Consider the following 20,425-nt stretch of genomic DNA (forward strand, 5'->3'; position numbering starts at 1 on the left):
AGTTTGTCATGACCTCCGTCAAAATGGAAAATAAGGGCTGGCCCAGTGGCGCACTGGAGAGTGCGCCGCTTGGGAGTGTAGCGGCGCTCCCGCCGAGGGTTCGGATCCCATGTGGAGACCAGTTCCCGCTCACTGGCTGAGCGCGGTGCGGGCGCAGCACCGAGGGTTGCGATCCCGTTGCCGGTCCCCGGTACAGGCGCAACACCAAGGGTTGCGATCCCGTTACCGGTCAGTAAAAAAAAAAAAGACAAAAAGGAAAAAAAAAAAAAAGGAAAATAAACCATACATAAGAAAACAGAACTCGGGGCCGGCCCGGTGGCGCACTGCTATAGTGCGCCGCTTGAGAAGTGCGGCGGCGCTCCCGCCGAGGGTTCGGATCCCACATACAGACCGGTTCCCGCTCACTGGCTGAGCGAGGCGCGGGAGCAGCACCAAGGGTTGCGATCCCGTTGCCGGTCCCGGTCCGGTACGGGCGCGACACTGAGGGTTGCGATCTGTTGCCGGACACGGAAAAAGACAAAAAAAAAAAAAAAAAAGAAAACAGAACTCAAATCTAGGAAAAGATTAGGAGTATGAAAAAATAAGGTAGTCCAGATGGTAATGATTTGAGAGACTCTGATAGTCCAGTATTGACTGAGCACCTACTATGTGCCAACCCGTTTTCTAGATGGAAAGGTGTGGTGGTGAACAAGAGAGAAAGAATCCATGACCATAAGAAGCTTACATTCCAGTAGGGAGAAGGGTGTTAGGGTAAGCAGACACACGTAACAAGTAAAATGTTCATTTAAGGATAAATGCTATGAAGATAATAAAAACAGGGTATAATACAGTCAAGAGCTTCTTAAAGGAGGTACTTAGGGTAGACAGGGAAGAATTCTCTTGAGGAGGGAACATTTGAGTTGACTCCTAAATAAGGATGACTCAGCCATCTAAAAATCTGGGGGGGAAGCATGTTCCAAATAGAAGAAACAAGAAGTGCAAGGGCCCTGAATAAGGGGGAAATAATCTTGTATAGTCAGAATGGAAAGAAGGCCAATGTATCCAGAATATAGTGAATAAAGAATTATGTAAAGAGAAGTGGGAAGGGAGAGATTTTTTAAAGAAAGACTGTATAGGACCTTGCTGGCCATGGAAAGAAGTTTTGGTTGTAAAAATAAGTGAGGTGATTTGATTTATGCTTTAAAACAATGCTAACAGAATCTCCTAGATGTTAGAAATGTTCTATACCTGTGTTGTTCAATTTGTGGCCACTAGCCACAAGTGGCTACTGAGTATTAGAAATACGCCTAGTTTGAGGAATCATTTTAAATTTTAACTAATTTAACTTTAATTAATTTAAATAGTCACCTATGGTTAATAGAAATCATATGGGATGGTGCAACTCTAGAAACATGCTCTGGCTGAGGTGTGCAGAATGAATTACAGCAAAGCCAAGAGTGGAAGCAAAGCAACCAGGACAGAAGATATTACAAAGGTCCAGGAAAAAAAAAAAAATCCTGGAGAAAAAAAAGCGTTAGTGTTAGAAATACAGACTTGGGAATTCCAGTCAAGATGGTGGAATAGGCAGTCCCCAGTGTCACTCTCTTCCACAAATCAACCAATTTACAACTATAAAAATGTAACATCAGCCAAGCTGGGGACACTAGAGCTTAGGGAAAGAGGAGGAGAGACCTAAGGAGTTCATGAAGGTGGGAAAAACCACGATGAGACAAAGAAAAAACTGCTCTGAGCATTTCAGGCCACTGCCGCTTTAAGGCTCGAGCTGCTGAGCGCCCAGAGCAGGAGCCGACAAAAGCCACAGCTGTGCCCTTCAGATGGACTTACTTGGAGGCGGCAGGGGAGAAGAGGACCTTGGTGGCCCCCAGGACAGCAAGACCACTAATAGGGTTCCTGTGGACCCACGCAGGAGCGAGGAGCTACAACAACTGAAAAAAAAGAGCCATTCAGAGGCCGGTGAGTCATTGCAAGGGACCAGCCCAGGGCCTGTCCCATGGAAAGTGTTTGGAGCATGGGTGGTGGGGGACATGGGCCAATCGGGAGAACACTGGGACACAGCAAGGACAGCTGATCTGCCCCCCAATCAGTGCAGGACCACTCAGAGGAGACTGGTCAGGAGTGCAGAATTGCATGGGGTGCAGTTTGATGAAAAGATTCAGGCCTAGATCAGAGTTTCTACACAACGCAGGTGCACCAAGTCTCTGGAGAGACAGAAGTACCTATAAGGTCAACCATTAAACCCTGAGCTACACAAAAAGCCTTCCCTAGGAAAACAGCAGCAAAACCATAATTTAGCCCAACCACTCAGCTAAAGTACTGGTTCCCACAGGAAGTTCCCCTGTTTTAGAAGTAAGCAAAGGACAAAAAATTAGTTCCAGCCCAGGAACACCACCAGCACCTTGGGGCCTGCCAGGGGACATGAGGCATGGAGCCAGGAATCGGACCCCTGCCCACAACCACTCACACTGCCAGCATTTTGGGGCCTGCCCAGGGACCTGAGGCATGGAGAAGGGGACTGGACCCCCCCTCCCACAACTGGGGACCTGAGGCATGGAGAAGGGGACCAGACCCCCCTCCCACAACCAGACACACCATGCCAGCACCTCAGGGCCCTGCCTGGGGACCCAAACCCCCTCCCACAACCAGGTACACCATGCCAGGGCCTTGGGGCCCGCCCAGGGACCTGAAGCAGGGATCTGGGGACCAGACACTCCTACAACCAGGAACACCACCAGCAGAAAGGAGCATGCCAAAAACATCACCTCTATGTCAGTGGCCCACCACAGCCACCACAATAACTATGGCTGCCGCGAAAGTGGCTAGACACCACAACTACCATGCAGATGGTCCACCAGCCACTGGAGAGCACTGACACAAGGAGAGTCACCAGCAGAGATAAAAGAGGACGTCACTCTCCACAAAGCCCATTTCAGAGTGACAGAAGAAGCATCTGCTCTATGATAACATTGGGGTACCTGATCACACCTCTCAGCATTGGACAGATTACCTAGGCAACAAATCAACAGAGTAACCATTATTGTTTCGGAAGGAAAGAAGAAATCTAGGGTAATGGGAGCGGGGAGAAAAAGGGGGATGGGGAGAGATTGGACAAGGGGAATAAAGAATAATTACGATCTGTAACAATGCATATGCTAGAAATATTGATTTGATCAACATATCTCAACGTTGAACCCAAAAAATATGATAATCAATTTTGATTCAATAAAAATTAAAAAAAAAAAAAAAGATATATGATTTGATAGTTTGCCAAATGGCTGAATGAGAAAAAGGAGAAACCCAGACAAAGGCTGTCAATTTAGAGAATGAAAAGAACAGTTCTTGCTTCTCATTTCCACAATGCTAAGAATTGTACTCCCAATAGCCTTCATTGTAAATATTCTCCTAAAATAACAAATTCTAGAAATTATTTAGTAATTGGCACATGATGAGGTAGCAAACTAAACATTTTATGCCAGAAAAGCACAGCCTGATATTTTCTCCAGTTCCTGCTGGTTGTCTATTGAAATAAAAGGGCAAATTAAACATATGGAGACTCTAGGGTTTGTGTGTCCATCTGGGCTGACACAAAGCAAGATGCAGGATCCAGGGAACTTTTGGTTCAACTGACAGTCTAATTTTGTCTCAGCACTCAGCCTAAGGAAAAGACAAGTTTTCAAGGTTCTTCAAATGTGGCGCTACCATGGAAGCATATTGTACTTTTATGACAATATAAAATCACATCTACTTGATCAACAGCTATTGTCAAAAACAAATACTATTTAATTGGATAAAATATTCATTCTTTGAAATGGAAAATATACAAATGTATAAGTCCTTAGTTTGCGAATATATTTACTAAAAGATTGAGCAAGATGACTAGTTAGATCCTCATTACACATGACAAAAATAAAATACACAAAAAGCAAACTTAAAGGAAACGAATCTTGGGCTGGCTGGTCAGCTCAGCTGGTTAGACCATGGTACTGATAACACCAAGGTCCAGGCTTCAACTCCTGTACGAGCCAGCTGACCAAAATAAAAAAGTAAATAAAAAAAGAATTTCTTTCCTTCTTAGAAGTGTCTTTTTCTAAGAACTAGTTAAAAATTTGGGGAATAAATGATAAATTGAAAGGGGAGGATTGGATAATGAAAATAAAGACTGGAACGGGTTTTTAAATTTTTTATTGTGGTGAAATGCATACAACATAAAATTTGTCATATTAACAGTTTTTAACTGTATAATTCAGTAGCATCAATTATATGCAGTATGTCATGCAACCATCACCACCACCCACTGCTAAAACTTTATCACCCCACACAGAAACTCTGTAACCAGTAACAACAGCTTCCCATTCCCCTTTACCTTCCAGTCCTTGGTAACCTCTTAATCTACTTTGTCTCTATAAATTTGCCTGTTCTAGATATTTCATATAAATGGAATCATAGGGCCTGCCCCGTGGCGCACTCAGGAGAGTGCGGCGCTGGGAGTGCAGCGACGCTCCCGCCACGTGTTCGGATCCTATATAGGACTGGCCGGTGCACTCACTGGCTGAGCGCGGTGCGGGCGACACCACACCAAGGGTTGCGATCCCCTTACTGGTCACGAAAAATGGAATCATAGAGCATTTATCCTTTTGTGTCTTACTTATCTCAGTTAACATAAAATTTTCAAGGTTCATCCATGTTGTATAGCATGTATCAGAACTGGCAGAATAACCGTATGTACATTGTATATATATGCCACATTTTGTTGATCTATTCATCTATTTTTCTACCTTTTGGCTCTCAGTGAATAATTCTGCAGTACATACGGGCGTACAAATAACTGAGTCCCTGTTTTCAATTCTTTTGAGCATACACCTTAGAGTAAAGCTGCTGGGTCATATGGTGATTCTGTTTAGTCTTTTGAGAAACTGCCAAACTATCACACAGCAGCTGCACCATTTTACATTCCCACTGTGTTCCCAATTTCTCCTCATCCTTGCCAACACTTATTTTCTATTTTTTGTTTTTGTTTTTTAATAGTAGCCATCCCAATAAGTGTGTAGTGGTATCTCATTGTATTTGATTTGCATTTCTCTAGTGACACTGAACATCTTTTCATGTGCTTATTGGCCATTTATATATCTTCTTCAGAAAAATGTCTATTCAAGTTCTTTGCCCATTTTAAAAATTGTGTTATTTGTTATTGACTTATAATGCTTGATACATTCTGGATACTAGATCCTTACCTCTGTGTAATTTGCAAATATTTTCTCCCATTCTGTAGGAGAAAATTGTCTTTTCACTTTCTTCATAACGTATTTTGAGGCACAAAAATTTTTTATTTTGATGAGGTCCAATTCATCCATGACTAGAGATAATTTTACTTCTTCCTTTCTAATACGGATGCTTTTAATTTCTTCTTGTCCAATTGCTTTAGCTAAGACATCCAGTACAATGTTGAATGCCATGAGTGAGAGCAGGCATCCTTGTCTTGTTCCTGATCCTGTGACAAAAGCTTCTAGTTTTTCACTGAGTATGATGCTAACTGTGGGTTTTTCATAAATGCTCTTTGTCATATTTAGGAAGTTCCTTTCTATTACTTGTTTTCTGTACATTTTTTATCACAAAAGGGTGTTGGATTCTGTTAAATGCCTTTTCTGTATTAACTGAGATAATCATGTATTTTCCTTCATTCTATTAATGTGGTGTATTACATCAAATGATTCTCTTATGTTGAACCACCCTTGCATTCCTGGGATAAATCTCATTTGGTCATGGTGTAAACTCCTTCTAATATTCTATCGGATATGAATTGCTAGTATTTTTTTTTTTTTTAAAGATGACCGGTAAGGGGATCTTAACCCTTGACTTGGTGTTGTCAGCACCACGCTCACCCAGTGAGTGAACCGGCCATCCCTATATGGGATCCGAACCCGTGGCCTTGGTGTTATCAACACCGCACTCTCTTGAGTGAGCCACGGGCCGGCCCGAATTGCTAGTATTTTGTTGAGGATTTTTGCATCTATATAATATTTGTAGGAGATATTGGTGCACAATTGTCTTCTTGTGATGTCTTTTTGGGCTTTGGTGTCAGGGTAATGGTGCCCTCATAAAATGCGTTAGGAAGTATTCATTCTTTTTCAACTTTCTGAAAGAGTTTGAGAAGAGCTAGTGCTAACTCTTCTTTAAATGCCTGGTAGAATTCACTAGTGAAGTCGTCTGGTCCTGGACTTTTCTTTGTTGGAAGGCTTTTGATTACTGATTCAATCTCTTTACTTGTTACAAGTCTTTTGAAATTTTCTATTTTGGCGGGGGAGGAGGGGAGGCCATCTAGGTAATTTGTGCATTTCTAGGAATTTGCCCATTTTACCTACACTATCTAATTTGTTGGTGTACAACTTTTCATAGGATTCATTTATAATTCTTTTTATTTCTGGAAGGTTGGTAGTAACATCCCAAGTTTCATTTCTGATTTTAGTTATTTACATCTTCCTTCTTTTTCTTTTTGACAGTCTCGTATGGTTTTAATTTTAGGTCTGGTAGGAAATCACTGTGAGATGTAGCATACATTGTTGGCTCCCTAACTGACAGCCATTCTCCCCTCCTCTTGTTTGTGGAAGAGCCCTGGTTTTGTTCAGGCATCGACTCCTTTCACATAGGACTCAGGAGTAAATCATGATTATTTTAAGGGGATCATAGTATAGGGATACCATTTTCCTTGCCAGCGACTAATTCAGAGGTCAGCAAATGACCTGGCTCTGACTAATAAGCCTCAAGGGTAGGTATGATAGATGGATTCTGAGAAAGTTTCCCTGTCTTTAAAGACAAAAAAATGATGATTCAGAAGAGAGTCTTTCTTCTGTTGGACAACATGGAATCTGCACCTGATACCTTAAACTACTGCAGCAACCTTAAAACCACTGGAGAGTGAGCCAAAAACAAAACCAGCTCACAGAGAATAGATAGCAGAGTTCCTTGATAATCTCTATGAATTCTGAATTAACCTGCCCTGCAGGCACTCGACATTGATTATCTTTTAGCAAATTCTTTGTATTTTTAGGGTATATTGTTTATTTAGGTGGTTCCTATCTTCTTTGCATAGGTTTAAGACCTTTTTGTGAATTATACATTCTATTATCAATATCCCTTTTGTATCAACTAATATTTTTAATTCTGAATTCTTCTTTATTGTTAAAATTATTGTTTTGGGTTGTTTCCTTTTAATAATATATAACTAGATTTAATCCTTTAACCCTCTTGGCAACTGCTATCTTTATGTAGAGGAATTGAGCCTATTTACATGTGTTGTGATAATAATTATATTGGTTTCAAACTTTTCATCTTATTTTTCATATCTCATTAATCAGTTTTTTTCCATTTATCATACTTAAATTATTTCCTCTATTCTTTCTGCTTATATCTAGCAAGGTCAGGTTTCCAATCACTCTTACCCCTACTCCCACCCTAACTTGGAAGTTCTATCTCACTTTTCCATTATACAAGTCATTATATATCCATCCAACGTGATAACATTTTAAAACTTTTAATATTTAAATCTTCTGTTATACATATTTTAAATCTAAGTTAAATTTTCAATATTGCTTTTTCTCTTCATAATTTACAAAACAACATTATTCAAACTATTCACCTGTATTTTAAACATTTGTCTTTATCATCACCATATCTGCTTACTGAGTCATCTGACAGCTCTTCAGAATAAAACATTTTCGCTGGTTTTAAAATCAGAACTTCTGAGGGGCTAGCCCACTGACTCAGCTGGTTACAGCACAGCTTTATAGCCCCAAGGTTACAGGTTCGGATCCCCGTACTGGCCAGCCACCAAAAAAAAAAAAAAATTCAGTACTTCTGAGTGTGTATGACATCACCAGAAATTTTATCCATAGCTACCAGAAACCACTGGCAAAGCACTAGGACTGCTGAGCTTTTCCATTCCTCCTAACCCACTTTTCCTGTATCACTTTTCAAAGTAATCTTTTACAGGCCAATTAATGAAGATATCCAATACTTAACAACTGTAAGGTCAGGACCTCCAGAATAATTCTAAATCTGTTAAATTTCATTACTTCTTTAAAAAGTAAATTCTCCAGGTGGTCTCTATGACGTTAACACTGACCAAAGTTTTAGGTCAACATTTTTCTTCCAAATAGTACTTTGTTGTTCAAAATAATAGACTTCTAAAGACATCATATAACAAAATAACTCTCCGTACTGAGATGATTTTGGGGGGAAAAACACTCAACCTTATCTTACATTTATGAATATATGGTAGGCTGGCTGGTTAGCTCAGTTGGTTAGAGAGTGGTGTTGATAACACCAAGGTCAAGGGTTCAGATCCCTGTACCAAGAATATGTGGTGACTAAGATTTTCTGTTTTATGTTATTTCTAAAATTTTTATTTCATCTCAATTTAGGGGGAAAAAAATCCTTATTTAAGACCTATTACAAATTCCCACAGTTTGTTCTTCATTCTCTTCCTACCCCATTTACATGTAAAATATATATTACAATATTTGTTACTTATCACTGTTTCCAGACAGCCTTTTCCTATTCTGAGACCTGTTACTGTTGATCTTTTATGTGGTTAAAGAAATTCTTCAAGGATTTCCTCAGATAAGTACATGGAGGCATACTGGGTCTTTCTATATTTGAAAATTCTTTCTTTTTTTTTTTTTCCTTTTTGTCTTTTTACGTGACCGGCAACGGATCACAACCCTCAGTGTCGCGCCCGTACCGGACTGGGACCAGCAACGGAATCACAACCCTCGGTGTTGCGCCCGCACCTCGCTCAGCCAGTGAGCGGGAACCGGTCTTTATGTGGGATCCGAACCCTTGGCGGGAGTGCCGCCGCGCTCCCAAGCGGCGCACTGCAGCAGTGCGCCACCGGGCCGGCCCCTGAAAATTCTTTCTTTTGCCCAAAAAGTTGATGAGGTATAGTATTTTCTCAATAACTGATATACTGCTATTTTCTTCTAGCTTCTAATTTCTATTTGTCTTTGGATTTCATGAAATCCAACTGCCTGGACTCACAATTCTCTTTCAATCCAGATTCAAGTCTTTCCCCACCTAGTTCAGGAAGTTATTTTTTTCACTTAAAAAAAAAAAAAAAAAATCAAAGTTGTACATGTCTATGGTTTTACAAGGTAAGAAATAATAGTAAAGTATTTAAAATAAAAAGCAAGTCTGCTCTGTCCCACCACCCTCATGAGCCCAAAGGCAACCTCTGCTCTCTCCTCTGGAGGTCTCACGAGAACTCTTGACCTTAGACAAAGCACGCTTACATGGATTGATTAATTCCAGAGAAAAGGTTAGAAAAAGGAGTTGAGGACATGCTTTTAGGTTGTCCTCTTCTAAAAATGCACCAATATAGTAACTGTGGTTACTTCTGTGCAGTAGGGTTACAGATAACATTTATTTTCTTCTTCAAATTTTTCTGTATTTTTTAAATTTGCTTGGCAAGGAAATATATAAGGAGGAAAAAAACAAAGCTATTAAACAAAAAATAAGAAAAGGGAAACAGGCAAGAGTCTCCAAAGAATACAAAAGGACTGAAAATGGCACCAGATTTAACTATAGAAAGGCCAGGAGGTTCTCTGACATTTGCTCTATAATGTTTTGATGCCGGTCCCAGATTAGAAATTGGCTTTGTGATATTAAACTAAAAAAGACATTCTTACTCTTGCACCAGGCTCAAGGCCCCTGGGATTGGCCAAAGGATTTCGTTAGTATCTATTCTGCAAAATGCTTCTTTTCCACTTCAACTAAACGGTCAACTAATACCCCAAATTTCTTTCTGCCTTATAAAAAGCTAACTTAAGCTTTTAAAACTTTGAATTTTAAGGGCTAGCCCGTGGCTCACTTGGGAGAGTGCGGTGCTGGTAACACCAAGGCCACGGGTTCGGATCCTATATAGGGATGGCCGGTTTGCTTATTGGCTGAGCGTGGTGCTGACAACACCAAGCCAAGAGTTAAGATCCCCTCACCGGTCGTCCTTTAAAAAAAAAAAAATAAATAAAAAATAAAAATAAAATAAAAATAAAAATTTGAATTTTAAAATTAAAACTTTTTTTTCTAAAAATATTAAGTAGATGACAATATTATATATTATAAACTATATTAAACACACCTGTAATGACTGAGAATTTGGCAATTATACTTGTGTACAGGCAAACTTGATTCTGAAATTTCAAATTCCTAAGGACAAAACTTCTTGTCTTGGCACACAGGCAGTAAGCTGTGTATTTTTTTTTTTTTCTTTTTAAAAATTATTTATTTATTGAATCAAAATCAATTATATATATTTTGGGGGTTGAACATTGAGATATGTTGATTAAATCAGTATTACTAGCATATATATTGTTACAAATCATATTCTTTATGCCCCTTGTGCAACCTCTCCCCTTCCCCCATACCCTCCCCCTCCCCCCTCTAATTGCCCTAGGTTTCTTCTCTCCTTCTGAAAGAATAATGGTTACTCTGTTAACTTGTTGCCTAGATGATCTGTCCAGTGCTGAGAGATGTGATCAGGTCCCCCAATATTATCATATAGCAGATGCTTCTGTCACTCTGAAATGGGTTTTGTGGAAAGAGACATCCTCTTCTTCTCTTTGTCTCTGCTGGTGACTCTTCTTGTGTGAATGCACTCCAGTGGTTGGCGGACCATCTGTGTGGTGGCTGTGGTGTCTAGCCACTTTTGCAGTAGCCATGGTTATTGTGATGGCTGTGGTGGGCCACCCACGTGAGGGTGCTGTTTTTGGCATGCTCCTTGGCACTGGTGGTATGCCTGGTTGCGGGATGTGTTTGGTCCCCTTCTCCATGCCTCTGGTCCCTGGGCAGAGCCCGAGGCACTGGCGCCATGTGCGTGGTTCTGGGAGAGGGGTCCAGTCCCCTTCTCCATGCCCTGGGTTGCTGGGCGGGGACCAAGGTGCTGGCGTGGTGTGCCTGGTTGTGGAAGAGAGGTCCAGTCCCCTTGTCCATGCCCCAGGTCCCAGGGTAGGCTCCGAGGTGCTGGCATGTTGTGCCTGGTTGTGGGAGGGAGGTCTAGTCCCCATCACCATGCCCTGGGTCCCTGGATGGGCTCTGAGATGCTGGCATGTTGTGCCTCATTGTGGGAGGGTGGTCCGGTCCCCGACCCCATATCCCGGGTCCCTGGGTAGGCGCCAAGGTGCTGGCTCAGTGTACCTGGTTGTGGCAGGGTGGTCCAGTCCCCTTCTCCATGCCCTGGGTTGCTGGGCGGGACCCAAGGTGCTGGCGTGGTGTGCCTGGTTGTGGGAGAGAGGTCCAGTCCCCTTCTCCATGCCTCAGGTCCCCGGGTGGGCCCTGAAGCCCTGGCTCAGTGTGCCTGGTTGTGGGAGAGAGGTCCATTCCCCTTCTCCTTGCCTCGGGTCCCCGGGCAGGCCCCAAGGTTCTGGCATGGTGTGCCTGGTTGTGGGAGGGTGGTCTGGTCCCCTTCTCCATGCCCCGGGACCGTGGGTGGGCCCCAAGGTGCTGGCTTGGTGTGCCTGGTTGTGGGAGGTGGGTCCAGTCCTCTTCTCCATGCTTCAGGTCCCCAGGCTGGCCCTGACACACTGGTGCAGTTTGTCTGGAAGTAGGAGTGGGGTCCAGTCCCCAGGTCCAAGCCTCCAGTTCCCACGCAGGCCCCAAGGTGCTGGTTGTGTGCCTGGGGTGGAACTAATTTTTTGTCCTTTGCTTCTAACACAGGGGAACTTCCTGTGGGAACCAGTACTTGAGCTGTGTGGTTGTTTAAATTGCTACTTTGCTGCTGTTTCCCTAGGGAAGGCTTTTTGTGCAGCTCAAGGTTTAATGGTTGACCTTATAGGTACATCTGGCTCTACAGAAACCCGGTGGATCTGTGTTCTGTAGAAACTCTGATCTGGGCCTGAGTTTTTTCATCAAACTGCACCCCATGCAATTCTGCGTTCCTGACCAGTCTCCTCTGAGTGGTCCTGTGCTGATTGGGGGGCAGATCAGCTGTCCTTGCTGTGCCCCAGTGTTCCCCTGATGGTCCTGTCTCCCCCACTGCCCATGCTGCAAACACTTCCCATGGGACGGGCCATGCACCGGTCCCTTGTGATGACTCACCAGCTTCTGAATGGCTCCCTTTTTGCATTTGTTCTGGCTCCTCACTCCTGCATGGGTCCACATGAACCCTATTAGTGGTCTTGCTGTCCTGGGGGCCACCAAGGCCCTCTTCTCTCCTGCCGCCTCCAAGTAACGCCATCTGAAGGGCACAGCTGTGGCTTCTGCTGGCTCCTGCTCCATGCGCTGATTATCAGCTCAAGCCTTAAAGCAGCCGTGGCCCGAAATGCTCAAAGCAGCTTTTTCTTTCTCTCATCGTAGTTTCTCCTACCTTCATGAACTCCATAGGTCTCTCCTCCTCTTCCCCTGAGCTCCAGCGGCCCTGGCATGGCTGATGTTACATTTGTATAGCTGTAAATTAGTTGATTTGTGGGAGAGACTGATGCTGCAGACCGTCTATTCCGCCACCTTGATTGTATCTCTAGTAAGCTGGTATTATAAATGGTTTTGTTTCTTAGTCCAGACAATATTCTAATTTCACATGTGCTTGTTCCAAAGATAGCCAAGGTAGTCACTGTATATTGTTAGTTCCCTATTCAATATCCCCCACCCCTTCTTCCTTAATGTAGACTCATGAGTTCATTCAGGGTAGCAATATGCACAATTAAAAATGTTTTGCTCCCCAGACCATCTTATACAGGTTGGATGATGTGAAGAATGTGTCCCAATTTCCCAATTTAAAAGGCAGTTAGCAGGGCTGGCCCGTGGCTCACTTGGGAGAGTGCAGTGCTGATAACACCAAGGCCACGGGTTTGGATCCCTATATAGGGATGGCGGGTTTGCTCACTTGGGAGAGCGTGGTGCTGACAACACCAAGTCAAGGGTTAAGATCCCCTTACTGCTCATCTTTAAAGGAAAAAAAAAAAGGCAGTTAGCAAAGAGATAGGGTTAGGTTTCTGGGAAAGCTATTATTTTTTAGAAAAATTTCAAAAAAAGAAAAGAAAAGAAAAGAAAAAGCAGACTCGGCATGAACCTTTTCCCCTTCCCCCTTCTCCCTGCCTATAACACTTGGAACCATAATAATGTGAACAACTTGCCAAAGGCTAAAGATGATAAACTAGGAAGAAGAGAACTTGCCTTGGTCCTGTGAGAAAACTAAACCTTTTGGTTAGGGCAAAGCAAAATTTATATAGGAGCCTTCAAATTAGAATAAATGTTAGGAATCTGGGTGAAATAAATCTTCTGATTTTGTACATAAAAATCAAGCACAAACAAAAATAAAATGCTTTATCTTTTGGTTAAGACTACTATAAATCTATAACGAAATCATATAAAATGGCTTTTCTGTTCCAAATTAACTAGTTCATGTACATAGAAATACAAAGGTACTTCAAAAAGTTCGTGGAAAGATTTGTACTATCTTTTAACCTTATTTTTCCACAAAATTTTTGAAGTACCCTCATATTTAACTAACCCCCCTCCAAATACCATATGGAATAGTCTATCTTCGTAGGAATAGGAGACTAGAATAGGCAGAAGAGGAAAGAGGACACAAATTACTTTTATCAGTACCACAAATTATAAGCCAATCCCTTTATAGTTTCTATACACAAATATTTCTATAATCTATCATATACTTCTAAAGTATATTTGGGAAATTATCATAAGGTTCTATAATGTTATTTATAATTATGCTTACACATTACAAAATTAACTTCAGAATTTGAATGTTTCCCTAACTCAGGTAATCCCTGTATAAAACAGGGCATTGACAGCCTCAAAAGACTGAAATCCTGCTGTTTTTTTTTTTTTTTTTTAAAGAAGAAGAGAGAGCTTTACTTAATTTTAGCTTAAATCAATGGTTTTATAGAGCAATCTATATTCTCACTCTGAAGGGGTTCATATTTAATCAACCCATCTCTAAAATACCTAGAAAATATGACGCTTAATTCCATAAAAATAGAAGACTGTAAATTCAGTAAATTGACCCAACTTTAGTTAACTTATGACAAGGAATTTCTGATGTTTTATTTTTTGACTTTATTTTTACTCTCCTTGAGTGTTATATAAAAATTCTTTTTAAGAAATGTCACATCAAATTGGGGGATACAGAGAGCACCTATACAAAAACATCTAAAGTTAAATATTGCACATGTAGAGAAAATTAGAATAAAAGCAGCATTACTTCTAAATTTGCAGGCTTTTTCTTTAAAGCACATCTGAAAAAATAAATAAATAAATGTATCTTCAAAGAAAACTCATAAGTAAAATACTAATCTTGTTATGCACAACTATGGAAATGTAACCAAAGAAGGAGTAAAAAATAAAACCCAAGAAAAAAACATACATTTCTCGAGGGTCCTAGCACTGAGAGCTTAGCACAGTTCTTAGTACATAAGTATCCAATAAATACTTGTTGAATGAATGAACAAGGAAGCCGTATGACAAAGCAAAAATGTATGTAATATACACATTCTGGTTCATAATACTCAAATCTAAGCTAAGATGTCTATAGCACGTTAACTATTATATTTTGGAGATGGGAGACAGGAGGCCAGACAAGTAAAACTATGACACATAAATATCACCTCAGAGATTTATTCAAATGTTGGAATATACTTAGAAGAACTAAAACTATAAAAGCCACTAAATACCACTGCAGCACATAATTGTAGGATGTGTTCCAACTTACCTTACACAACATTCTACTGCACGAAACCAATGAAGCATCTCATCATGCAGAGTACATAATTGAAGGCAGGACAGAAAAACCTTCTCAGCATCACTGTACCAACCTGCATCTGAAAGAAAGCCACCTAAAGAACAAGAAAAACCAGGAACTTTAATCTGAATAAACTTAATCTTCTTAGAATAGCAGCGTATCACAGAGGATACAAAAATAAAAGAGATGGTGATGCTTACTCATCTCATTTTTTAGCAAGAAATTAATTTAGTGTCCTCCAACAGTCCTAATGTACTGGCCATTATTTCCTCAGAATACTGTCCACCTTTTTTGAGGATCTTGACCCATAATAATGGTTAACATTTAATACATTTTTACTTCACCATGTAAACCACTTTGTACCGTGGTAACCACTCCGCATGAATTCTCTCATTTAATTTTCACAACACACCTACCATTTAAATGCTATTAGTGCCCCAATTTAATAGACGAAAAAATCTGAGGCACAGAGAAACCAAAGTTTACAAACTATTACAGGTCTGAGGAGGTGCCCCGTGGATCTGTGATGCTGCTAGGCTGGTACTGGTGCCTTGGAGCTCTGCAAAGGGGGTCCATGGGTCTAGGATCTACATTCCCTAGGAGGGGCACCTGGCTGGGTGTTGCTGGTGTCTCTGAGGCCCCGAAAAGATTAAATCGCATACCATGGCATATAGTAAAAACAGGTAAAAAGTTGGTGGCAGGATGACATGGTAGAAAGATATGTGCTTTGGAAACATATAGACACAGGATTCTAAACTTAGTTATACTATTAGCTATGTGACTTGAACCAGTTACTCAACTTTTCTGAGTCTGCTTCTCATTTATACAATGCTATTAATACCATCACTTCACTGGAATGTCATGAGGATTTGGAATGATACCATTAAATGCCTAGTATAGTTAATGGTTAATAAATCATACCTAGTTCTTCTGATGTTTTTCTCATAAACTCCTTATGTAGACATTGGAAAATTCCCGGAGGAATCTTTTATTGTTAGCAGGTTTAATTCTGAGTCTATTAGCAGGAAAAAACACTCCTCTATTTTTACCATTACTTACCTAAAACAAAGCCAACCTGAATGGCTTTTTCCTTTACTGCAGCATCTGATTCTGCTATATAAGAGCACCGTCTACTGAATGAATAGGCCAAGACTGAAGCAACTTTAACACCATGATCCATCAAAGCCTGAAAACAATGATGAAGCAAATGTCTGAAAGAGAGGAAAAGGTTATTTTATAGAGGTAACTTATTTTTGTCCTTTTAGAATGTGCTAGCTACTTCTCTTTTAAATAACAGTATCAGGGCTGGCCAGTCACCTCACTTGGGACAGCATGGTAACACCAAGGTAATTATCAGGTCAAGGCTTTGGATCCCTTACCAGCAAGCCACCAAAAAACAAACAAACAAACAAACCTTAAATAACAGTTATCATTATTTTCCAGAATGAAATAAGATAAAAAGTGTTTTGCCTTATGAATTATGAGGCTATAATAATTTCAAATTTAGTCTAATATCTCTACTCAGTGGATCACTGAGTGATCCTGTAACACTCCGGAAAAGTACACAGTGTGTAAGTTCATGGCAATGAAGGACGAAACTAACTTTTAAAATCAGCTTGAAAAACCAAATTATAATTCAAAAATAAAAAGATAATTAAAAATGGGCAATGGATTTGAATAGACATTTCTCTAAAATAAGATACACAAATGGCCAATAAACATAAGGTAAGATGCTAAACATAATTAGTGATTAGGGGAAGGAATGCAAATCAAAATCACAAGATACCACTTCATACCCAATAGAATGGCTACAGTAATTTTTTTTAAAGTGTTGGCAAGATGCAGAAAAATTGGAACCTTCATACATTGGTGGTGGCAATGTAAAATGGTGTAGCCACTGTGAAAAAGTTTAGCTGTTCCTCAGTAAATTATACATAAGGTTACCATACGCATATACCCTAGGTATAGACCCAAGAAAATTAAGAATATGTCCATACAAAATCTTGCCCATGAACATGTATAGCAGCATCATTCATGACAGCCAAAAGGTGGAAACAACCCAAATGTTCCTCAATAGATGAGTGGATAAGCAAAACACAGTATTATTCTTACAATGGAAAATTATGTGGCCATAAAAAAGGAAAGCAGTTTTGACAGAAGCAATAACATGAATTAATCTTGAAAACATTATGCTAAGTGAAAGAGTCAGTCAAAAAAGACGATGTATTGTATGACTGTATTTATCTAAAATATCTAGAATAGGTAAATCCACAGAATAAATAATAGTAGATTAATGGTCAGCCAGAGACTGAGGGTAAGAGGAAATAGGAAATTACTGTTAACGGTTTCTTTTTGGGGTGATAAAATGTTCTAGCATTAGACAGTGGTGATGGTTACAAAATTTTGTGAATATACTAAAAGCCATTATATGGTACAATTTAAAATGGCAGATTTTATAGTTATGTAAATTATATCTCAATAAAAAAATATTTTAAAAAACCAAAATTGTAGGGCCGGCCCGGTGGCGCACTGCGCTGGTGCGCCGCTTGGGAAGCGCGGAGGCGCTCCCACCGAGGGTTCGGATCCCACATACAGACCGGTTCCCGCTCACTGGCTGAGCGAGGCGCGGGGGCAGCACCGAGGGTTGCGATCCCGTTGCCGGTCCCGGTCCGGTACGGGGGCAACACTGAGGGTTGCGATCCGTTGCCGGACACGCAAAAAGACAAAAAAAAAAAAAACAAACCAAAATTGTAAATAGGAGTTGCTGCTTTGAATAAAGGGAAAAAAATGTCAAATTACATTCTTTTAGTTCCACCAATATATAAAACACTTAGCAAGAGATTTGGACTTGGTGAAAGATAACTTAAGAGATTAAAAAGAGGTATTCCACTAAATCTTTACAATGGCCATGTTCCAAACTGCATAAAATTCAAATCCCAGAAAGCTAACCTCTCCGTAGAGTAAAAATGCTTTTTGTTTCTGTTTTTTTGTTTTTGTTTTTTGGTGGCTGGCCGGTACAGGGATCCCAACTCTTGACCTTGGTGTTATCCCAAAAGCTTCTTTATACCAAAATTGAGAAGTTCTCTTCTATTATTTGTGTATAGACTAATTTTAATTAGTCATCTAACCAAGAAGTTTCTCTATAGTCTTAGTACACAGACCACATTTCAAAGTTATCCTTTAACACCGAAATCATGCTATTTATGTACCTGTTTATTATCTCATCATTCTTCTCTAAATAATAACCTCCATGAGAAAGAGACCCTGCAGATCTTGATCACTACTGAACCTCTAGCATCTAGAACAGTACCTGGCACAAACTAGGCATTCAACAAGTATTTATTTAATTTGTTGAACAAATGAAACAACTGAGTAATGTTCATATTAGAGATCAGCAGTATTTTGCAAAATTATCTTATTTTCCTAGAAATGTAGGTTCGGAAAAAGAAATGGTGATTAAAGTAAATTTAGAGAAGAAATGCTAAAGAGAACAGAAAGTACGATCAAAGGCCAGATCATTTCTATTTGGCTCCCACTATATAATACCTACAATGGGGAAGATAAATTCAGTCTCCCTTTCTTGAACTCAAAAAGCTAAACTGCCAGAGTATTAGCTTTCCAAAGGGGATGGAGGCAAGTGGAACAAATTCTCTCCTCTTTGTCACCAAGTTCATTTGTTTGGCCTGTACAACTACTGTGACAACATTTTTATTAAATTCCATATCACTCTGGATAGCACTCCTCAAGTTGTAAGTCTTAAAATAAAATGCTTTAAAATTCTACTTCTAGGAATATATCTGACACGCATGCATATGTTCACCAAAAGACATGTACAAGAATGTTCACAGCAGCACTATTTATAATAGCTAAAAACTGGAAGCAACCCAAACATCCATCAATAATAGAATGAATAAATAACAGTATATTCATACGACAGAATACAATACATATATAGCAATAAGAATGAAAAAACGACGGTTGTATATAACACAAAATCTTATATAAAGTTTTAGAACTTTACATAAAGAGAATCATACAGTATGAAGATTGTGTTTGGCTTTTTTTTTTGCTCGATATTATGTTTATGAGAATCACCTATGTGTTGTAGTTTTTTCATTTTCATTGCTGTGTATGTATGTTATTCCGCTGTATGGATATATCATTATTTATTCATTCTATTATAGATGGACATTTGGGTTGCTTCCAGTTTTTAGTTATCATAAACAGTGCTGCTGTGAACATTCTCGCAAAACGAATCTAGGGGTTACCCTGGGGTAGAGGAAGTAGTGACTGAAAAAAGGCAGGACAGAGTTTCTGGGGATCTGGTAACAACTGCAAATAAATTAACATAACACACAGCAAAATAATACCAGGTGTATGAAGAATCCAATTTGAGACAGTTTCTCAATGAAACAACTTTACATATCTATATTAGCACTGTACTTATGAAGGCAAAATTATTTTACCCATTCTAAGTTTTCTGATATGATCACATTTAAGAAATACTTTCCAAAACACATACGAAATCAGTAAAAAATAAATGTTACTTAAAAATGAATTTATGGAAAACAGTATGGAGGTTCCTCAAAAAATTAAAAATAGAATTACTGTATGATCCAGCAATTCTATTTCTGGTATCATCAAAGTAATTGAAACAAGAACTCAAAGAGATATTTGTATACCCATGTTCACAATATTATTATCCATAGTAGCCAAAAGATGGAAATACCACAAATATCATTTTCAGACAAACATATAAACAAAATGTGGTATATGCATGTGATGGAATATTATCCAGCCTTAAAAAGGAATGAAATTCTGACATGCTACAACACAGATAAATCTTAAAAACATTATGCTAAGTGAAATAAGACAGACACAAAAAGACAAACATTATAGGATTCCACTTATATGGGATACCTAGAGTAAGTAATCAAACTCATAGAGGCAGAAAGCAGAATATTGGTTGCCAGTGCCTGAGGGCAGGAGGGAATGGGGAGTCATTATTTAGTTCTTGTTTGGAATGAGGAAAAGGCTGGAAATAGATGGTTGCACAACAATGTGAACATACTTAATGCCACTGAACTGTACGCTTAAAAATGGTTAAAATGGTCAATTTTATGTTATGTATATTTTACTATTTTTTTAGAAAATTATTTACCTTTTATCCAAAGCTCTCAATACTTTAGCAAAAACTTCTAATTCACAAAATTCACTGCCCAGTTGACATAAGCGTCCCTGTTGGTAAAGCTGAAATTTAAAAAAAAAAAAGATTTTAAAAAGTTTTAACTTAATTTTAACTTCTACTTTAATGATATTTGATGGCTATAATTTGATGGATTTAATACTTGATGAGCTTAATGAATATGATTCAGTAAGTATGACTACACAGCAATATCAGGAAAGATGCTAACACTAAGAAAAATGTAACACCAATTTAACAAATTTCTACAACTTATACAAAAACATTTTAATACTTGTATATAATTGTTAAGAATTAACATTTATAAAACACTTAGAACAGTACCTGAAACATGGTAAGGACTACAAAGTGCTAAATTACATATTTTTAAACATAAAAATTGTTATATTCAAGAAACTTATGTTCAAGAAACTGTTAACTTTTTTCCTTAAACAAACTGGATAGTTAGTGTAAAACTGTCAAAATAACAGCAAGGATAATGT

The 20,425-nt window shown here is 39.4% G+C and overlaps 1 protein-coding gene across 1 annotated transcript in view; it reads right to left on the reverse strand.

Annotated features, from left to right (window-relative positions):
- APPBP2 (amyloid beta precursor protein (cytoplasmic tail) binding protein 2) overlaps positions 1-20,425 on the reverse strand; it is a 54,901-nt gene that overhangs the window by 20,328 nt on the left and 14,148 nt on the right. The window contains exons 2-4 of the mRNA XM_008579902.1: positions 19,902-19,990; positions 15,800-15,951; positions 14,711-14,834 (exon numbers count right to left, since the gene is read on the reverse strand). Coding sequence (XP_008578124.1) covers positions 14,711-14,834; positions 15,800-15,951; positions 19,902-19,990 — 365 coding nt within the window. The remainder of the gene's footprint in view (positions 1-14,710; positions 14,835-15,799; positions 15,952-19,901; positions 19,991-20,425) is intronic.

This window comes from Galeopterus variegatus, unplaced genomic scaffold, assembly GCF_000696425.1.
Source record: "Galeopterus variegatus unplaced genomic scaffold, G_variegatus-3.0.2 Scaffold1977, whole genome shotgun sequence".
Taxonomy (NCBI): Eukaryota; Metazoa; Chordata; class Mammalia; order Dermoptera; family Cynocephalidae; genus Galeopterus; species Galeopterus variegatus.